The sequence below is a fragment of the Ipomoea nil genome, unplaced genomic scaffold (genome assembly GCF_001879475.1).
Source record: "Ipomoea nil cultivar Tokyo-kokei standard unplaced genomic scaffold, Asagao_1.1 scaffold2868, whole genome shotgun sequence".
NCBI classification, from domain to species: domain Eukaryota; kingdom Viridiplantae; phylum Streptophyta; class Magnoliopsida; order Solanales; family Convolvulaceae; genus Ipomoea; species Ipomoea nil.
Genome location: NW_017619296.1, coordinates 353,608 through 374,112, shown reverse-complemented (window position 1 = coordinate 374,112; position 20,505 = coordinate 353,608). Strand labels below are relative to the sequence as shown.

The window sequence follows — 20,505 nt, the reverse complement described above, 5'->3', positions numbered from 1 at the left end:
AAATTAAAGTTTATTTGTACAATGATTTTGTTCTGGTTGACTGAATGCATTTGAACCGATGAAAGTAGAGTTTTTATTAGTTCGTTCGTACATAATCTGCAATGTTTCAACATCTTCCTTGAACTCCTGAGAACTTGGCGAATGAAATGCAGGTACGCGTCACTCTATGCTGCAAAACTTATTCAGAAGCTCCGAGGTGATGGGATTTATATGAGGCCTCTAGGCAATGTGATATACGTTATGTGTGGGCCTTGCACCTCACCCCAAGTGCGTAGCAACATATTGGAAAAGATATACACAAGGCTCAAAGACTTGAGTTAAGCCAAGACTGAACCCCTTGCTCAAACAAATTTAGCATGAAAGTGAATCCTTCATTTTAGTGTTGATAGTACTAGGTAGTGGGTAATAGGTTTGGCTTAGTAAAATCACTGTATGGATCAATGTAAACAGATCTAGATTGAATAGGTTTGTGTTGAACATTTAACTATGTAGCCTAATTTTTTTTATAGTTAAATTGGATGTTGGTATATTCTCTTTGATGTTGTTGAATGCTAGATTAAAATTGTCATTGTGTTTAACCTTGGCCATGTTGAATAAATGCTATGGATGAATTAATTCCAATGGTATCTTTGGTTGCAATTTCAAATTTAGTCCCATATTATGATTTTTGCCGTTAACATTCTAGATTATCATATTTTGGATATTTTTGGTCCTTCTGAAAACCCTATTTTAGGTAAGATTATTTCGTCTCTTCAATTTTTTTTTTTATTTTCTCAAAGAGTTAATTTTAGCGGAAGTCTTTTATTTTTTGTGGCAATTTTAAATTTAGTCCCAAACAATTGTTTCTGTCCTTTAACACCCTGGACTATAATATTTTGGACAATTTTGGTCCTTCCGATGAAACCCAATTTTAGAAAAGGGTATTTTTCGATGACAAAGAAGATGTTTTTATTTATTTATTTATTTTTTTGCTCTACAGCTATTGTAGATGATTCATATAATCATGGACTAAAATAATAGCGGTTAGACAAAAGCTAACCGGGTGACGACATACTGAGCTTTCCAACTGTGTTGCAAAATGATTTTCCCTCGCACCCGGAGGTCCTCACGTATTCGGTATCACTATTGCTGAAGGGGGAAAGAGATGAAGACAAGAGCATGGTGAAGGAAATGGTGCAATAAACAACTGAGGAAACGAAAATTGGATAAAAAAAAAACTTGAAAAAAAATTAAAGAGACGAAAACTCTCTTGTCTAAAATAAGATTTCATCAGAAAAATTCATCGAAAGATCCAAAAGTATCCAAAATATAATAGTCTGGGTTGTTAAATCAATCGTTATATACATCGTGCACCAGGGCAGACAATGCATTGTGCGCCCTGACCAAAACGACATCGTTTTTATTGTTCAAATTTTATGTGTATTATGTTAAGAGTTTATGTGTATTCTGTTATGATTTTATGTGCATTATGTATTATGTTAGATTATGTGTATTCTGTTATGAGTTTATGCATATTATGTATTATGTTAGGTCATGTGTATTCTGTTATGAGTTTATGTGTATTATGTTATGCGTTTATGTGTATTATGTATTATGTTAGATTATGTGTATTTTGTTATGAGTTTGTGTATTATGTATTATGTTAGATTATGTGTATTTTGCTATGAGTTTATGTGTATTCTGTTTTGTGTTTATGTACATTCGAAACAAAGTTTTTGTTTTTGTTTTTTTGTTATTTTTTAATTTAATGGTAGAAACTGGAAATAGAATTTCTAATATATATATATATATATATATATATATATATATATATATATATATATATATATATATATATATATATATATATATATATATATATATAGTGAAAGGTTCCCGTGCGGTTGTGCGGGTGATTAATGTGCGTGAGTGTTGTGTCTAATGTGCCTGAGATTTATACTTAATGTGCGTGAATGTGTAAAATGCAGCAGAAAATATAGATGTCAGTTTCTCCTTTCCTAATGGGGTCGATCACCCTTCGCCGAAGTTCCCGCGTGATTTACGGAGAATCGAATTGCAGGTTTTTTGTGAAAAAATGGCGCTTAATCTTGGAAGTTGCTGAGGACACTCAATATGCAAGAACGAACTCAACACAGCAACATAACATACATAAGCAAGCTAAGACAGCACTGCAAAGGTTTCCAAGATAAGAGAGAAACAGAAAGAGTTTTTGAAGGAAGAAGTAACAAGAAGCTTGGGCTTTAATGTGCGTGAGTTTTCTGTTCTGCTTCTTTCTGAGCTCGTAATTCTGAATTACTCACGCACATTAAGCACAAATCTCACGCATATTAAGCACAATACTCAGACACATTAAGTACAAAACTCACGCATATTGACATGACGCACATTAAGTACAAATCTCAGGCACATTGAGTACCAATCTCACGCACATTAAGTATAAACCTCACGCACATTAATCCACCGCACATCCGCACGGGAAGCAACAAATGCACATGATCCCTTCCCTATATATATATATATATATATATATATATATATATATATATATATATATATGTATATATATATATATATATGTATGTATGTACACACATACATACATACATACATACATATACATACATACATACATACAGACATACATACATACATATATATATATATATATATATATATATATATATATATATATATATATATATATATATATATATATATATATATATATATATATATATATAGTCAAAACGATGTTGTTTTGGCCAGGGTGAACAATGCTGGTGCACGATATATATAATTGCCTTGTTAAAAGGTATAAAACAATAATATAGATTGTATGGGTCTAAATTTTTTATTTTTTTGTTTTTGTATTTTAAAATCTTTTATTCCCTTTATATGGTTATACATAATCAAATATCAATATTGATGATCATTCAAATTTTACTCTACTACCAAACATTATCAAATATTTAATTTCTGAAATTGCACCGTGAATCTTGAATACAAGATGAACCTTAGAATTCTACTTGATTTTATGTTATGCGAAAATGCTGTTCATTAATTAGATTATTTAATCAAATGTATATAACGAAAATTGAAAGCATAAAATAAAACAATAACACAAGAGAATTGTTACGCAGTTCGGAGCGCTTCTCCTACGTCTGTGGGGCAACCCACGTCTGCCCAATCCACTATAGATGTTCACCAAGGAGTATTACAAGAGGTAAGTACAAATGGCTCTCAGCCTTTACCACTACAACCCTTCCTAACACCTATTCAGGACTGAACCGTGCATGCCATAAAAATCTTCAAGCGAAGCTTCAGCTGTACCAGGTACTGTCTGTGCAGTCCAGAATTAAACTACAATAATATAATCAAAGAGATAATATAAGAGCTTGTAAAATATTCTTTCACTTAGAATAGCAGTTCTTGATTCGTCAGTTTCCCAAAAGGAATAGCTTCCTTTTATAGTAACTTTTAATCCACCAGATTTGATCCATAAAGATAGCATCCATAATCTTCAACAAACCACATCCACACATTCTATTTTGAACTTCCCTCACTGTATGCTTTGCTGACTTTATCTTCTTAAATTTCCAATAAATGATAGCCACTTAAAATAATCTTATAAGTAGATTTGAATGCTACAAATTTTTGAACAAGAGAATTAGAAAAATGAAAGAAGATATGAGTAAGGATGAAAAACCGTTAGGGAACGGTTGAGATTAAAATAAGAGAGATGTCTACCGAAATAGAAGTGAAAACGAGAAAAGAAGGAAACGACGAGTAAAGAAATTGGTTAAGAATTTAGTTTAAGCAATTCTCGGGAAGAATTTGAAAGTCAAAGGATTGACAGTGAAGTCGGGATCTATTAAAATCGAGGACTATGTTCAATTTCGACCCGATTTGAAGATTTGACGAAGTCGGAGGACCGATTTCAATTTAGGGTCGAATCGGATCCGACCCGGTGGCGGGTCTAGTCCACGGGCCAGAATGGGACCTGTTTCGTGTGACGGAACGTGGTCATGGACCACGTATTGGTTCGTGACCTGGGGGCCGTGTCAGCTTCGCTGACAACGGGCCTTGGCGCGGGCCATTGAGAGGGCCGCTGCCAAGCCCCACCCCCTAAACCCTTAAGCTATTTCTTCCCAAGCCGAGAGATCAGATTCACATTATCTTCTTCTTCTCTTCTTCGCTGCACACTGCCCTCCTCCAAATCAACATCTTTCTTCAAGGAAACTTCAAGAGTGTCTTCCCCAGGCCATACTAAGCGCAAGAAAAATGCTAGTTGGTTCATTCACTGCAATTTTAACAAGATCAAGACAACAAAGCTTGGACCATAATGGTGAAAGGAAAACAACAAGTAGAGGGAACCAGTCAGGAAGCACCTACCTACTCAGTAATCGGAGGTAAAACCTATTTTCCCGAATTCTTTTTTGAAGATTTTAATAGTATATTGGAAAATCGAGTTCGTTGAGGAAGTTTCTAAGAAATCAAGAAGAAATTTACCTTGATTTGGTGATTGAATTTTATGAGAATTTGTCCACAAAACATAAAAAGGGAGTGACTTCGATTGTTTCCAATGTGAGAGGCACGAAAGTAGAATTGACACCACAGAAATTGTCAAATTGGTTTGACTTACCGTTGGATGGATTGGATATGTATGATCGAGAGGATTGGGTTAATTCCCACGCGGGGTTGACTCATCGAGAGTATTTGAGATACATGACCGGGAGTAGAGAAGTGTTCCCTAAGGAATACCGTCCCGAGAGACCTACCTTCACTGGAGAGAAAAAATTGCTAGTTTTGTTGATAGAAGAGTGCTTGTTTCCGTGTAGGAACAACTCTACGGAAATTGGTAGTTGGACGTGTACCATTACCTTTATGTTGAGATTTGGTCGTGCTATCAATTTTCCAGTTTTGATTCTTATGCACATGGCTTACTTTAAGGCAAAGAACAGGAAGAATATGCCCTATGGCATGATGTTAAGTTGGGTTTTCAAAAAGATGAATTTACCTGAGTTGGGAGAAAGAATCCAAAGAACCACTAGGTCGGCTTTGAATGCTGTCAATTTGAGATATTATGAGTTGTATACTTGTATCAGGTTGCTGAGAACAAGTATTTGACCCTAGCTGACATTGCTATGAAGCCCTTGGACGAGAGGATGGCTCTTGTGGTTAGTTTGAATGTACCACAAAGAAAGTGGTCGAATGTTGGGATTGAATCAGGACACATAGCTGAGGCTAGTGGAGAAGGGGTTGCAATGGGAACTGATTCGGGAGTTGGCATGAGTCATGAGGGAGCACCATTTACAACTACCCAGCCGAGAGCACCACAGGGTTATATGAGTGGGCCTCAAGGACCTACTTATGAGGATTTGTATGCCATGATCAACAACTGTTTCGACAATTTGAGTGCTCAATTGAATTATGGTTTTGCCAACTTTGATCAAAGGCCAACAGTCATGGAACAAAGGATGGGGATTGAGAATATACAGAGCTGGACTCCCTATGGTTGGGATCCGAGCTACATGCCACCAGGTGATTCCTCGGGATGCTTTGATCAAGGTAACTAGTTAAGCTTTTAAGTTCAGCTATAGATTCGTTGGTGCAGTTGTTTAGATAAGTTAGATAAGAACTCAGAGATTCCTAAATTTTTTCAAAGTGTTCCAGCAGAAAATTCCAACCTTTTGGTTTCATCACCTTTCTCTTCGAGAACTTAATCCACTAGTTTCTTCTAAGTTTCGGACGAAACTTCTTTTAAGGGGGATAGAGTGTAACAACCCAAAATTTCATTTTATAAATCCGGTATTAAGAAATCCCAAAATAGCCTTTTTCAGTCCATTAAATTTTTTTGCGATCAATTGGTGTTTGAATAAAATATTTTCGGCACATTTTAAATTAATCCGACACCAAAATTTGATTCTATTCGAAAATTCCTAAGTTTTCGGGTACTTCGCGTACCAAGATTTAAATCGAGAAATTTATCTGAGTGAGACCGGCAGAATTCAAAAAGATTTTAAACAAGTGTTCATCCAAATAGCCTTTTGAGAAAATTCATTTTCAACCCCCAAGGTATTTAAAGTTAGCATTTCTAACCTTGGTCCATGATACAAGGTGAACCATTCCATTCCAAAAGACTTTGCTGAAATTCATTTTATGCAAGCTTTTACCATTTTGCCCTCAACCAATCATTGGCCTTCTACCTAGGGTTTTGGACCCTATATAAACCCCATTATTCCATCTTGGTTCCCTGATCTCGTTCTTTGCCTCTCCACACAAATTGTCTGCCAAGAGAAAGGGAGAAAACAACATCACAGTAAGCTCATTTCCCTCTTCAATCCCAGCCTTCATTTCTCTTCTAGTTCCTTTTAGTCTTTGAGGTTCTAGGCTAAGGTTGTATGGTGTTTGGGAAGTATAGGTGGTGAAGGAGGCTCAAGCTAGATAGAGAGGAAGAAGAGATCCAAGCTAGAAGAAAGACTACAAGAGGTATAACCCCATGGATTCCTCTTTAAAATTGGCTTTGTGAAGCCTTAGTTTTGAGTAGAAATGAGTAGAAACTATGAGTTTTTGATGTGTTCATGCTTAGAAGTGATTTAGTATTTGTTTGTGAGTTGTTGAGATTGTTTTGGACTTGTTTGGATTGGATTTTGCAGATGAAAAACCTTCTGGTGCACAACACAGTGTGCACCAGATCAGATGGACGGCCCTAGCCGCGGCCCATCAGGAGGGCCGCCGGCTAGAGTCGTGCATGCACGGGACCAGGGCACGGCCCTAGAGGAGGGCCGCTGCCTAGTCCCGATGAAGTGATGGGGTATAAGGGATGGACCATTAAGAGTCCCGCCCCAGGCCCCTGACTTTAATTCTGAGAAGAATCTGTGCAATGGTCGGGCCCTTGTGGCTCAGCTACGTGTCGTTTCGGGCCGAGTGTTACGGGCCCTTGTGGCTCGGCTCTTCGGGACCATTTCGACGCACGTTTTGGCTTTGATTTCATTGGATTTGGATTAAAAACGAGTATGTTATGAAGGAATTTGTGAAGAATTGCTACACAGAGTATATATTTGCTAAGTTACTATGTATGAAGAATTATTTGACTATGTGATCTAATGATTTTTTTTTATTGAGTAAAGAAGCATGATCATTTGAAAATATGATTCATTATGAAAACATGACTAGATTGAGATATTTGATCAATGAGAAGTGAAGCATATTTTGTTGATAGAATGTATAGAATTTGCTATGTTGCAAACCGTGCATGACATTTTATTCTTAAGTATTTCATGTTATCTTATACTTGGTTAGAAGCATGTTATAGGGCATTTTGACATTTCACATGTGTCATATTTCAAAAATGCATAAGGGGCCAATGTGAGCCCAAGAATACTTTCAAAAACCATAAGCATGTGGTATATCATTCTTTGATGCATTGAGAAGTAGTAGAATTGTTGCATGCATGAGAGATATATTTATGTATTATCTATATCGGTGAGGTTTTGGAGGGTACCGTTTAGACTATGTCCTCTCGGGAGATATTTATGGACATTGGGGTCCCAGTATATGTAACGCGGCGTATTCCCACATTACGAGGTGGAAACTTCTTGCCAGGCTTGGAATCCAGGTTAGGGTTTGTGCACAGTAATAGTTCGATACTTGATTCCACACATTTTGAACCACGAGATTGGTTTCGCAGACGGTAGGAGATATTGGGTCGGATTTATGCCGTTCCTGATGAAAGAGAAAGAAGAGAGTCAATAGAGACTCAAGAAATAGAGTCAAAAGAGACTCAAGATAAAGAAAGAGAGTCAACAGAGACTCAAGAGAAAGAAAGAGAGTCAAAAGAGACTCAAGAGAAAGAAATAGAGTCAAGAGAGACTCAAGAAAGTAACAAAGAGACCTCCACAGAAAGTACTCTATTTTATAAAAGAGTGTATGAGTATTTATATATCTATTATTGCACGAGATTGCATATAAGTATGAGTATGTATATAGTATTGCATGAGATTGCATATGAGTATGAGTATATTATTGAACTAGATTTCATAAGAGTATGATTATATTGTTGCACGAGATTGCATATGAGTCTGAGTATATTATTGCACTAGATTGCATAAGAGTATGATTATATTGTTGCGCGAGATTGCATATGAGCATGAGTATATTATTGCACGAGATTGCATATGAGCATGAATATATTATTGCACGAGATTGCATATGAGCATGAGTATATTATTGCACGAGATTGCATATGAGCATGAGTATATAGTTGCATGAGAATGCATATGAGTATGAGTATATTATTGTATGAGATTGCATAAGAGTATGACTATAGTATTGCACGAGATTACATATGAATATGTATATAGTATTGCATGAGATTGCATAAGAGTATGATTATAGAATTGCATGAGATTGCATAGGAGTATGATTATAGGATTACACGAGATTGCATATGAGTAAGATTATTGAATTGCACAAGATTGCCTATTTGAATGAAGTATAATATTGCACGAGATTGCATATGAGTATGACACATATTATTGCACGAGATTGCATAAGAGTATGATTATAGCATCGCATGAGATTGCATATGATTATGTTTACAGCTTTGCACAAGTTTGTATATGAGAGTGATGTATAGTATTACACTAGATTGCATGTGAGTAAAGTATCGTATAAGATTTCATAATGAGAAAGTTGACTTAAGAATTTCCATCGAATATGATTGTCTTGTTGTACTAGAAGCTCTATTTATCAAGTTATGTGATGAGAATGTGAAAGTATGAGAATACCTGTTATATGGTCTATTAGCATGATCTTATTTGTAAGCATGAATTGCTTGTTAAGTTATTTGAGAAGTTTGTATGTTGATGAATCTATGTGATCAGTCTTATACATGTATGAGAATGCCAGCCGATATTATAGGGTGCAAGCATCTAGAAAGAATGTGATAAATCTAAAGATGATTTGAGATGAGCTTTTTGTAATAAAGAAGTCAATGTTTTCTAAGCAAATGCTAGAATGCTTTACAGGGTTGAGTGTGGTTATACTTAGCTTCGTGCTAACGTGTGTTTTCTTATTTGTATATGTGTTGCTTGCAAAACCCATTTCAGGTGGGCCCAGCAGTGTGAAGAAGTCGAGTTAGATTAGTCTCATAGATAGAGATATCTAAACTCTAGTTTGATTGATGTTTACGACTATGGATTTTAGACCTTTTGACTTTATGTTTTGAGGATGATGTAGACTATTTGGGGTAATGTATTTCCCTTTACGTTTTCAGTTTTATGATGAATGCCAGACTTTTACTTTATTTCTAGTTTTACCCCTTAGCCTGTGCAATCACCACGGAGTGGTGGTTGTGGCGGTGACACTCCCACTATTTATTTATTAGTTATTTCCGCTGCTTAGTGATGTTAATGTCTGTTTAGAGTCATAATTAAGAGTTAGAAATGTGGGGTGTTACACTCGTGTTTATGGTATGTTGAGCTGGATGAAATGATTTGGTCTATTTCCCAGCTTAACAGGCACCACAAATGGTTGATTCGACTTTCATCTTGGTTAAACCACGAACACCTTCTATCTTCATTAGTTTATCAAGTAGTCTGTAACTCAGATGCCCCAGTTTTTGGTGTCATAGCTCAGCTTCATCTATGCTGGTCCTGCAACAGAAGATATGTTAGTTAGAATATAGCAATTGTCAATTGACCTTTTACATTCCATAACGCATTGATTTGTTTTGTCCAGGACACTGCAGTTATTTTTTGTGAAGCACACGTTCCAGTTTTGGTCACATAGTTGACTTATACTTATGAGATTTGCGTGATGTCCACTGACTAGCAATACTTTTTCTAGTTTTGGCAGGCCAACTACATTTAGCATGCCTATGCCAGTGACCTAACCTTTAATACCGTCACCAAAGGTAACTTCACCTTTGCTTGCATTTACGTTATTTAGAAATTTGGCATTTCCTGTCATGTGACGGGAACACCTGCTGTCAAAGTACCATTTCTCTTATCTTCCTACACTTTTAGAGTAAAAAGAGACAAACGAAATATAGTCAGTCTTTTAACCCAAATATGTTTTGTAAAGGGTTGGATGTTATTGTGCCTGAACTTCTCGATTCTTTGATCCTTGTAGAAGTAGTAGCATTCGGGTCTGGTATGTCCACGCAACCTGCAATAATGACATACGGGGTTATAGAGTTTGTATTGTTGCTTGTTTGACCTTACTATACCACTGTTATGTTTCGTTGAGCTGGATTCAGGAATGTCTCCTGGATCAGGTCCAGACGCTTTGACAAATACCGTTTTATCCTTTGAGTTGCTTCTGGTGAAACCCAAACCGAATTTTGCAGAAGTTTTTCTTCCGGAATCAAGGATTTTGTCAAGTGTTGAAGTTGTGTCCATCATTTGGATTTGTCGTTTGTAGGTGCTTAGTTCCTGCTTCAAGGTCTGTACTTCCTGTTTCAGTCTCTCTTCTCGGTCAACCGCTTCTTTAAGAAGTACATCCCTATCTGCTATTTGAGTTTGGTACACTTTACTAGCATTTGTTATAATCCCTATCTCACTAGTTAATCTACGATTTGATTTTCGTAGGGCTTCCCATTTGGGGTACAACTTATTAAACTCAACTTCAAAAGATAAAACATTTAATTCTAAATCTTCCGCTGAGACATATTCATCACCCTCTGAGTCAGCTCCTTCATCAGGTTCTGAACAACCAGCAACACGTGCAGTAAATGCAACAAAATTACCGAAGATTTCTTCTATATCAGATCCAGTTGTTTCAGCATCAGGTTCGTCGTCACTCCAGGTAATGGCGGACATAGATTTTTTGCGTCTGAGATAGGTGGGACACTCCGCTTGTACATGTCCAAAATCTTCGCACTCATAGCATTTGATTCCTTTATTATTAGATTTTTCTTTAGACTGCCCTGAACGTGAGACAGACTGCTTGAAGCTTGACGAGCCTGCTCTAGGGCCAGTTTTGGACAATGTTGCTCCTCTTTGTGGATTTCTGTTGCGCGAATTTTTTGAAACCTGTTTCAATATTTTTGAGAACTGTTTAGTAAAAAATACAACAGTATCATCACCTGGTTCGTCTAAGTCAGATACAACATTATTTTCTTCAGCGAAAAAGGCTACATTTTTTTGTTGTTTCGTGTGATCAGTTAAAATTTCCATTTCATAGGTTCTAAGATTTCCCATTAACTGAGTAACAGTTTTGTTCTCCCAGGCGTCGTGTTCCTGAATAGCCATGACTTTCATTCTGAACCTCGGTGGTAAGGACCTCAGAATTTTTTTAACACGTTTTGCTTGTGGGAAAGGTTCACCGAGGACCATCGCACGATTCGCGAGTTCCTGTACGCGTGTGTGAAAGTTCGTGATGGTTTCATCTTCATTCATCCAAAGCTCTTCAAAGTCGGACTGGACCAGTTGCAGCTTTGATTGTTTCACTGACGTAGTTCCTTCGTAAGTTGACTCAAGAGCCTTCCATGCACCTTTAGCTGAATCAATACTTGGAACTATAGAAAACTGACTTTCATGCATAAGGGAGTAAATCGTATCTAAGGCCTTATCGTTATATCCAGCATTAGTTATTTCAGTTTGGGACCATTCGGTTTCTGGTTTAGTTACTCGCGTTCCATCATCACTGGTATTGGCTTTAGTCGTATGAGTCCAACCTGTCACCACGGACCGCCATACTGCATCACCCTGAGCTTTTAGATGTGTACGTGTGCGAGCTTTCCAATAAGCGTAGTTGTCGTTGATTAGCTGGGGAAGAACCTTAACATGATCCATTTTGTAAAACTCAACAACCCGTGAGATTGAACAAATTAACAGAATAAAGAAAAGCAATAAAAGCCGCTGAAAGCTTGAGTTCAAGAGGCACGGAATAGCCAGATCGACAGACTAATAAATTAAGTCCGCAGGCTTTGATACCAATTGAAATTGCACCGTGAATCTTGAATAGAAGATGAACCTTAGAATTCTACTTGATTTTATGTTATGCGAAAATCCCGTTCATTAATTAGATTATTTAATCAAATGTAAATAACGAAAATTGAAAGCATAAAATAAAACAATAACACAAGAGAATTGTTACGTAGTTCAGAGCGCTTCTCCTACGTCTGCGGGGCAACCCACGTCTGCCCAATCCACTATAGATGTTCACGAAAGAGTATTACAAGAGGTAAGTACAAATGGCTCTCAGCCTTTACCACTACAACCCTTTTAACACCTATTCAGGACTGAACCGTGCATGCCATAGCAATCTTCAAGCGAAGCTTCAGCTGTACCAGGTACTGTTTGTGCAGTCCAGAATTAAACTAGAATAATATAATCAAAGAGATAATATAAGAGCTTGTAAAATATTCTTTCACTTAGAATAACAGTTCTCAATTTGTCAGTTTCCAAAAAGGAATAGCTTCTTTTTATATTAACTTTTAATCCACCAGATTTGATCCATAAAGATAGCATCCATAATCTTCAACAAACCACATCCACACATTGTATTTTGAACTTACCTCGCTGTATGCTCTGCTGATTTTCCCTTCTTAAATTTCCAATAAATGATAGCCACTTAAAATAATCTTATAAGATAGGAAATGGTCCAAATAGATTTAAACTAATCTTAAATCTAATTAAATTGAAACTAAATAAATTAGCCAATTAAGATTTTAATGTGTACTAAACTTGTACACTTACAATTTCCATTCTAATTCCGATTCACATGTATGAACTAAACACACCATTAAATTTCCATCTCTCATGATGTGATTAAGGCATGCAGCGCAAGTGGAGTACGTACTTCAACATACAAAACTCCTATCTACTAATTAATCCACTCTCTGGTTTTAGATGGAAAAATGAGTTGAGATCAGATGAGATGAAGAAATAACACCAACTTTGAACTTTATACCACAATTATATATATTGAACCACACTCCGTATTCACCCAAATTCATTACTGCAACGAACGCACAACAACTACAAAATAGATCCTCCTGCTATGTTATGCGAGAGAGTGCTTTTATGTTATACTGAGAGAATGACAACCATTCTCTACGATGATGAGACTGAAAAATTGACTCCGATTAAACACATGGACACTACGATTCGCTGATCATTTAGAAAAAAATACAAAAGTGTGTGAAAAATAATTTAACAGTAGTTTTATGTCAGCTAATTAAGACAAAGATAAAATGAGGACTAGTCATTGTCATTTGATAGGCGTCAGCTTGAACCACCGACAGTGCCTCGGTTTCCACTTGAAGCTTCTCTTGATACCTGGTCTGAGCACCTCCCTAATGGCCACTGCCTCCGCCACTTTGTGCGCACCATTTTTGCCCAAAGAGACTTCATTTCTTCTCTCTTGTAAGGAAAAAAAAAAAAGAAAACTTTTTGCTTATTCTTGATGAGTTGATGGATAACACTTAGCTTGCTCCATTTGCTCTCTCTTCACCCACTCTGTTACATGAAAATGTTTAGTAAACTGCTGCAACCAACAAAACAAAAATTCATAAACAATTATCAGTGACACCCCAAAGTGCTATCTGCTGCAACCAAACAGTGCATCACTCATTCACTTGGATGGTATGATTGAAATTTATAGATTACTAAATGAAGCTCATCCAAGTTAATTGCTCAATTCGACTAATATAATATTGTCTTCATAACTTCAAAACTACCAACGTTCTATATATATATATATATATATATATATATATATATATATATATATATATATTATGAAATTTGGATACTTTAATAAAACAACTTAAAATAACTTCCTCTTATTGGAAGTTGCATTTTATCCGCTTTCAAAAGTCTAATATCAAAATATTTCGATATACTCCTTAAAATAGCAACACCAAACAGCTTTCAGAAAATTATAAGTGTTGGAATAGGAGCTACATGAATGGAGAATGGAGAGAAGCAGAGAGGAACGAGAAGATGAAAAATGGAAATCTGTATTATGCAAAACCAGTACAGAACTTTACAATATAAGGAAGAAGATGAACAGTTATAGAAAGTAGGAGAAAAGACTATAAAAGCCCTATACTATTTATTTTCTATTTATTTTATCCTCCAACACCCCCCGTAAGCTGGAGCGTGTAGATCCTACATGCCCAGCTTAAACACAAAAGGTGGTGAGGTTCACAATCAGTAGCTGCAACTAGTATAGACTTGATGTAATCCTTTTCTTTTCTTGATTATCCAGGCTTCTCATTGAGTCCACCAAGGATGGTAGACCTCCTTATACACCCATTCTTTTCAGACCATCAGATTCTGCCTACACAGATTCTGCCTCCTGCCCCTCTCCACCATATTGTAGAAATCAAGCTGGAAATCAGAAATAAATTGGAGAATGGCAGAAACAGATGTCATTAGAGTAGGCTTTAGTACTGAAGCATCTCCCTGGGTTCCTTTCTTGATTTTATTGGATGTGTCTGCTAATGTCAATGCTGAACTATAGCCAATTGAGCACCATCAGCTATCATCACAATCTCAGCAGCCAATTCAAAAACATGAGTTATTGGATGTACCATGAATGATTCACACCAGTCATGGTACATTCCAAAAGGACCTCTCTTATATATTATAGGAATGGTATCGAGAGAAACAATTGCAACAATGTTCATAACCCACACTTTCAAATCTTTCAATGCAGCCTCAAATCCTCCATAGACAGCATTCATGTCCATGACATTCCGCACAGTAAACCAGTTAATTCCCATTCCATTCAAATATGACTTGGGTCACAACTCGTGTCCAATGTTTATAATCTGTAGCAAAGTCTTCAGGAGCTGGCTTCCCATACACACCTGTCTCAGTACTCAGTAACCAATAAGGTGATTTCTCCAGCCTAGCAGGCCATGATTCTAGCCATTGAGAACCCCTCTCTGATTCAGAAGTTGGAACTTTGTGCATGCAAGCTTGCAAAGGCACATTCCAGGTTCTTTGTTGAGCAACAATTGTATTCACAAACTGATTGTCTGCAGCTTCCATTGATAGAATGGGCCTGCTATGTACAACCACTCTACTTAAATCGGCCTTACAAACACCTCGAAGAACCTCCACCAAATTTTCTGCTGGAAAATCTGGAAGAGCAACATCTAGGTAGCAAAGAGAGATCTGAGGGACACTCGGCACCATACTGAGCTCCTTCTTCACTTCCTCAAACGGCTCAGAAACACCGGTCAACGGCTTGTTGTTCGAGCCCTTGGAAGCACAAACCAGGAGCGTATTTCCATTTCCGGCCTTGGCCGGAAGACATTTCAATGATGAAGCAGAGAAAAACAGGGGACTCGGATAATCCCCATGGGAATTCAATCGGAAATGGAAAATCTCACCACCTCCTATGACAACGAGGACACAACCGCTGTGGCTGGATTGTAGTTCCTCTTTGTGAATAAGTTCCACTGCGGAACGAGAGACACAACTACTGTGGCTGGATTGTAATTCCTCTTCGTGAATAAGTTCCACTGCGGAACAGCTATGGATTTCGCCATAATTGGAGATCCAGCGATCGGAATAGACGGAGCTCCTCCCTTTCGCTGCGGAACGGTTGTGGAGATCGCCTGAACTGGAGATCGACTCAGAATCAACGGAGCTCCTTCCTTCCACTGCGGAAGGGCTAAGGAGATCGACGATGAACAGACTCGGATCGCCTTCCGCTGCGGATCGGCTACGGAAGTCTGCTCCGAAATCAGATTCCTCTCTGGAATCATTGCTGATGCCGATCGAATTGCTGATCGAGCATCGGCTTTGTTGTTTCTACTCTGCGTAGCATTAATCTTCTCCACTGCCTGGGATTGAAGAAGAGCACGGTTGATCGAGTTCCTCTGCGGAACCGACTTTGGAACAATGAACGGTGATTGTGTGACCGGAGTATTAGCCTGCGTCTTCTGATTCACGCCGGCGACAGTAGAGACGGCGACGGTGTAGGATCGCCGCTCTGATACCATGTTGGAATAGGAGCTACATGAATGGAGAATGGAGAGAAGCAGAGAGGAACGAGAAGATGAAAAATGGAAATGTGTATTATGCAAAACCAGTACAGAACTTTACAATATAAGGAAGAAGATGAACAGTTATAGAAAGTAGGAGAAAAGACGATAAAAGCCCTATACTATTTATTTTCTATTTATTTTATCCTCCAACAGTAAGCTCTTTCTGCAAACCAACCAAACACATTAAAAAGAAATTGTACTTTTCGTCCTTAAACTAGAATTGACGTTGCAAACTTCGTCCCATTAAAAACAAAACATTATGGACGAAATTTGCAATGTTGTACAGCTTAGAAAAAAACAAAAAAGTGAGCACCACATATATGTTGTTAAAATGACGAAAAAATATTAACCACCAATGACTTATTCACCAACTATGGCAAAATTATAAATACTCCCAGGAAAGTTAACAAACTCAGATTCCCCCATTTATCGAGTGAAAAAAAAAAAATAAAAAAAAAAAGAATGAAAAGAAGAGATGTCCATCAACAACTTATTCTGAGAAGCAGAAACCATTGCAGTTTACCAAAATATATATAGAATAGTATGCTTTGCAACACAGTATTCTGCAAATTCAAATACCTACCTGCCTAATCCACCAAAGCATCCACAATAAACAAATTAAATGCAAAAACCATTATGAACTCATTCATTCATCACTCTCTTCCTCCTCATCCGACCCCTGCAATTGATAAATTAAGTAAATATGAAAAAAAAAAAAGGTGAACACAGCAGTTAGATAGGTAAGAAAATATGAGATAGAAGTGAGAGGAAACAGATCAGATATGATATGATGGCCGTGAAGAATTAATCAAGTAGCATGCATGAAGTAAGTGCATATATGTTAAATGCCTAAATGGTCACACATATAATATATTAGAGCTGAGGGATAGAAAGAGACCATAATGTTTTTCGAACGAACAAGGAGGGCATTTCCATAGTTGTTGTATTGCTCTTCTTGAATCAACTTGCGGAAGCCAAAACGGAATCCAAACACCAGGTTTACTGAATCAATGCTAGTGTGGTGATATCCGCAAAACCACTAGGAATCTCATGCAAAGAATAGCAATTATGTAACTCTAGACATTCTAGCACAGGGAAATTGTCACCCATAGCATTCCAACATTTCAAACATCTATCTTCAATTACCAATTTTTTCAATCGACGGAACCCTTCCTTGGATGGTTCCCACATTATGTCTTCGCTAGCAACAACATGTTTCAGTTTTAGAACCTCTAAATTCGGCAACATACCAATAAGCCTCATATCACTCCATGCCAAATTAGTCCAGACGAATTTGAGCTTCTTAAGATTTGGTAGAAAATCAGTTGCCCATGAGATGCCGCTACGTGGAATACAGTTGAGATCATACCAATTTTTGATGCTTAACTTCTCAAGCTGCCCCAAATGCACAAAATTGTAAAAACAATCTAGATTCTTTCCATTGCTTTCACCATCATATCCATCAATCCCCAATTTTTTTAAATTTGGAATCCTTGTAAACAAATACTGTGTACAGAGCTTAGGATCCAACCAATATATACTCTCTAAATTTCCATGAACAACTGACAAAGTTCCTAATGAAACAATCCGATTAATGCAAATATTCCTTAATAGTGGCATTTTACCAATTCCAGATGCCTTAGCACAATCCAATGTAATATGATCTCCACAAACAATAAAGCTTTGTATATTCCAATACTCAAAGAGCTCTAAATCAAAATATCTGTTGTTATTAAGTACTAAATTCCTCAAAGCTAAGTATCTCAAATGAATAAGATTTGCGGTCGCATTTAGTACCCCATATCCAAATGAAGACATCTGTTGTTTATTTATTACCCTATGTTCATATGAAGGCATCAATTCTATATCTACTACTCTTAGTAGTTTGAAGTGTGAAATTAGATGTTCCATACGTTCAGAGTAATAAGAGTAAGGGTAGTGAAAGGAATGTGATTTGTGAAAGCACATTCTGGAAGGAAGTAGATGCAACTTTGACGTAGCACTTATCCAACGACAAGACTTCTTGTAAAATGGAAGTTTTTCATCTCCAATGACATTCAAGAGATTTTCATGATGAGCTTCTCTTAAACACAAATCCCGCAACAGGTCATGTATCCTTATTGTCTTCATTTTCCCATTGTAGCTCTGTTTGCTAACAAAAACAAGACTTCTATCAACAAGATCTTGCAAGCATTCCATGGCCACTTCCTCCATATTCCGATGGTCCTCAACCCTCAAAAATCCCTCTGCCGCCCACAACCTAACCAACTTCTTCACGCGGATCTCATAGTCTTCAGGAAAAACTCCAAAATATAGAAAGCAAGCTTTTAAGTGGTGTCGTAATTGGTTGTAACTCAAATATAGTATTCTGGAACATGCATCATTAGAATCATCAATTACATATCTATTCACATTTTTGACAACATTATTCCACTTCTCCACTGCCGCCTCTGTCTTGGAGAGAAGACTAGTTATTACAATAATAGCTAGAGGTAATCCATTACATTTCTTCACTGTGCTTCTACCAATTTGTTCAAACACTGAAAGAAATTCCGTTTGACCAAACACATTGCAGTAGAGATTCCAACTTTCATTGGCATCTAAGAAAGGCATGTTAATGGTAGAGTTATTACCTGAATTTGCATATTCAGCCACCTCCCTAAGCCGAGAAGTCAACAGGATACGACTTCCATTATTATCTTCTGGAAAGCATCTTTGCACACTATCCCAAGCAGTGGTGCTCCATATATCATCAATCACTATCAAATATCTTTGATTTTTCAAGTGTTTACGCAGACTTTCTGCCAAGTTACCATTTGATGTTGCATTAACACAACCAATAAGGCATTGGAGCATTTGTTCCACGTTATACTCTTGAGATACAGCAACCCATGCTCGGATGTAAAAATGATAAGTAATTGATGGATCTTCATAGACTTTGCGAGCTAAAGTGGTCTTGCCTATTCCGCCCATGCCTACAATTGATACAACTTGTAGCTGCTTTGCTGATTGTCGGGTGAGCTGATCCATTATCGTCTTGAACTCCTCATTGCATCCGAACATTCCACTGTCATACTTCATTGGAGCGTTTTTAGAAAATTTACTCACAGTAATATTATTCTCGTGTTCTAAATCAGGTTGTGATGATGTTGAACCATGGAGTAGTCCACTTTGTCGCATCCTTTCACCTTGTGATGGACCCTTTGCAAGCTGCTTTTCAGTTTTAATCTTAATCAACTTCTTCTTGAGGTAATCAGTCTTTTTAACTGCTTCATTGAAGATCCCATGAAGCCTGAGGAGGCAAGCAAGATGCTTCGTCAAACCCTTTGCTGGATAAATGGTAGTCAGCTCCATTTCAATCCTTTCTTCAGCTTCGAACACTGCATCTCTGATCTCTGCCTCTAGATCTTTCATTGCCCCCGCATCATCATAGGCGATCTCAGATTTCTCAAGACTTTCTTGAAGGAAACCAAGATTTCTATGGAGAGAGACCACCTTTTGTTTATAAATAAGAGACAGGCGTGGTTGTGATTGCAAGAAGTGTAGATGGAGTGTTCCTTTAAGCGAAGTTACAGAAGCATAAGCCATTTGAGTCTGTCTATGTCTATGTGGTAAGCTGTTGATCAGAGCAGTACTGAGAAGAAATGAAAGATGTATGTGATACAATTTAGACAGCAATTCTCATCAATGCTAAACTATAAACAAAGTAAAACAACCATATTTTAAAATTAGCGGGGTAGTTGGTTAGTGTTTTTTCTTTTGTTTTTTTAAGGCTTATTGGGAAAAGAATCCAAACTTCACATTTATATCAAAAAATTTAAGTTTTGATAATTTAATACTCAGTATCAAATATTCGTCTCTAATAACAATTATGTCCAATTATTTTAATTAAGGGAACAATGCAATTTTAACCCCTTAATTTTTCTTTGGTAGCAGTGGCTTTAGTCCCTAATTTTTTGTTGTTACAATATACACCCTTAACTCTTTAAGAAGTTAATTGTAGTTTGAATTGAACCCATAAAACAACAAAACAATTAAATTCTATTAAAATTATACATAATACATAAGTATTTTAATAATTTTTATTAATGTTTCTTCTTTAATTATAATCTTGTTTAGTTTCAACATTTCATTTGTAAAATAAAAAAAAAATGATTTTAACATGATCATGTAGGAGAAATAGGGACAATGTGACACCATTGAAAAGGAACATTTTAGGCAATAAAGTTGTCAAATCCCGATCTATTCTGCACATGAGACGGAATTGTTTAATATTAGTGGGAGGACTTCCATCAACAAGTTCATGCAAGCATTGACTATCGATCAGATCAGAGTGATACAATTTAGTGCACTAGCTAGCTACGATGGAATTTCTGAATTTTCCTTGTGGCACGCAAATCCTCATACAAATAGCTTTTGTCATAATGCTTTCCTGTTACAATCCACGGCAACACCAAGGTAGAAGAAAATATTTTTCTTTCTGAGCTTCTTTT

The 20,505-nt window shown here is 37.0% G+C and overlaps 1 protein-coding gene and 1 long non-coding RNA gene across 4 annotated transcripts in view; both read right to left on the bottom strand.

Annotated features, from left to right (window-relative positions):
- The window catches only part of LOC109160664, a 36,782-nt gene extending 23,499 nt beyond the window's left edge, over window positions 1-13,283 (bottom strand). For all 3 annotated transcript variants that reach the window (XR_002050796.1, XR_002050795.1, XR_002050797.1), the window contains exon 1: window positions 13,247-13,283. This is a non-coding gene — a long non-coding RNA (uncharacterized LOC109160664). The remainder of the gene's footprint in view (window positions 1-13,246) is intronic.
- A 3,375-nt stretch (window positions 13,284-16,658) lies between these two features.
- On the bottom strand, window positions 16,659-19,600 carry LOC109160644 (disease resistance protein RPP13-like). Its single transcript, XM_019308927.1, has 4 exons — window positions 17,857-19,600; window positions 17,159-17,817; window positions 16,911-17,051; window positions 16,659-16,691 (listed from the first exon to the last, which is right to left on the bottom strand). The coding sequence occupies exons 1-4, from the start codon at window positions 19,598-19,600 to the stop codon at window positions 16,659-16,661; spliced, it is 2,577 nt and encodes an 858-aa protein (XP_019164472.1).
- Window positions 19,601-20,505: the final 905 nt, after the last annotated feature.

Bases quoted from the DNA above. Each gene is read 5' to 3' on its own strand.
- LOC109160644 (XM_019308927.1), bottom strand. From the start codon at position 19,600: ATGGCTTATGCTTCTGTAACTTCGCTTAAAGGAACACTCCATCTACAC. The intron at 17,818-17,856 runs AACATAGGGTAA...TGTCTTCATTTG, and splicing joins AGAATTGATGCCTTCATATG to GATATGGGGTACTAAATGCG. The intron at 16,692-16,910 runs GTCTCTTTCTAT...TATCAATTGCAG, and splicing joins TTCGTTCGAAAAACATTATG to GGGTCGGATGAGGAGGAAGA.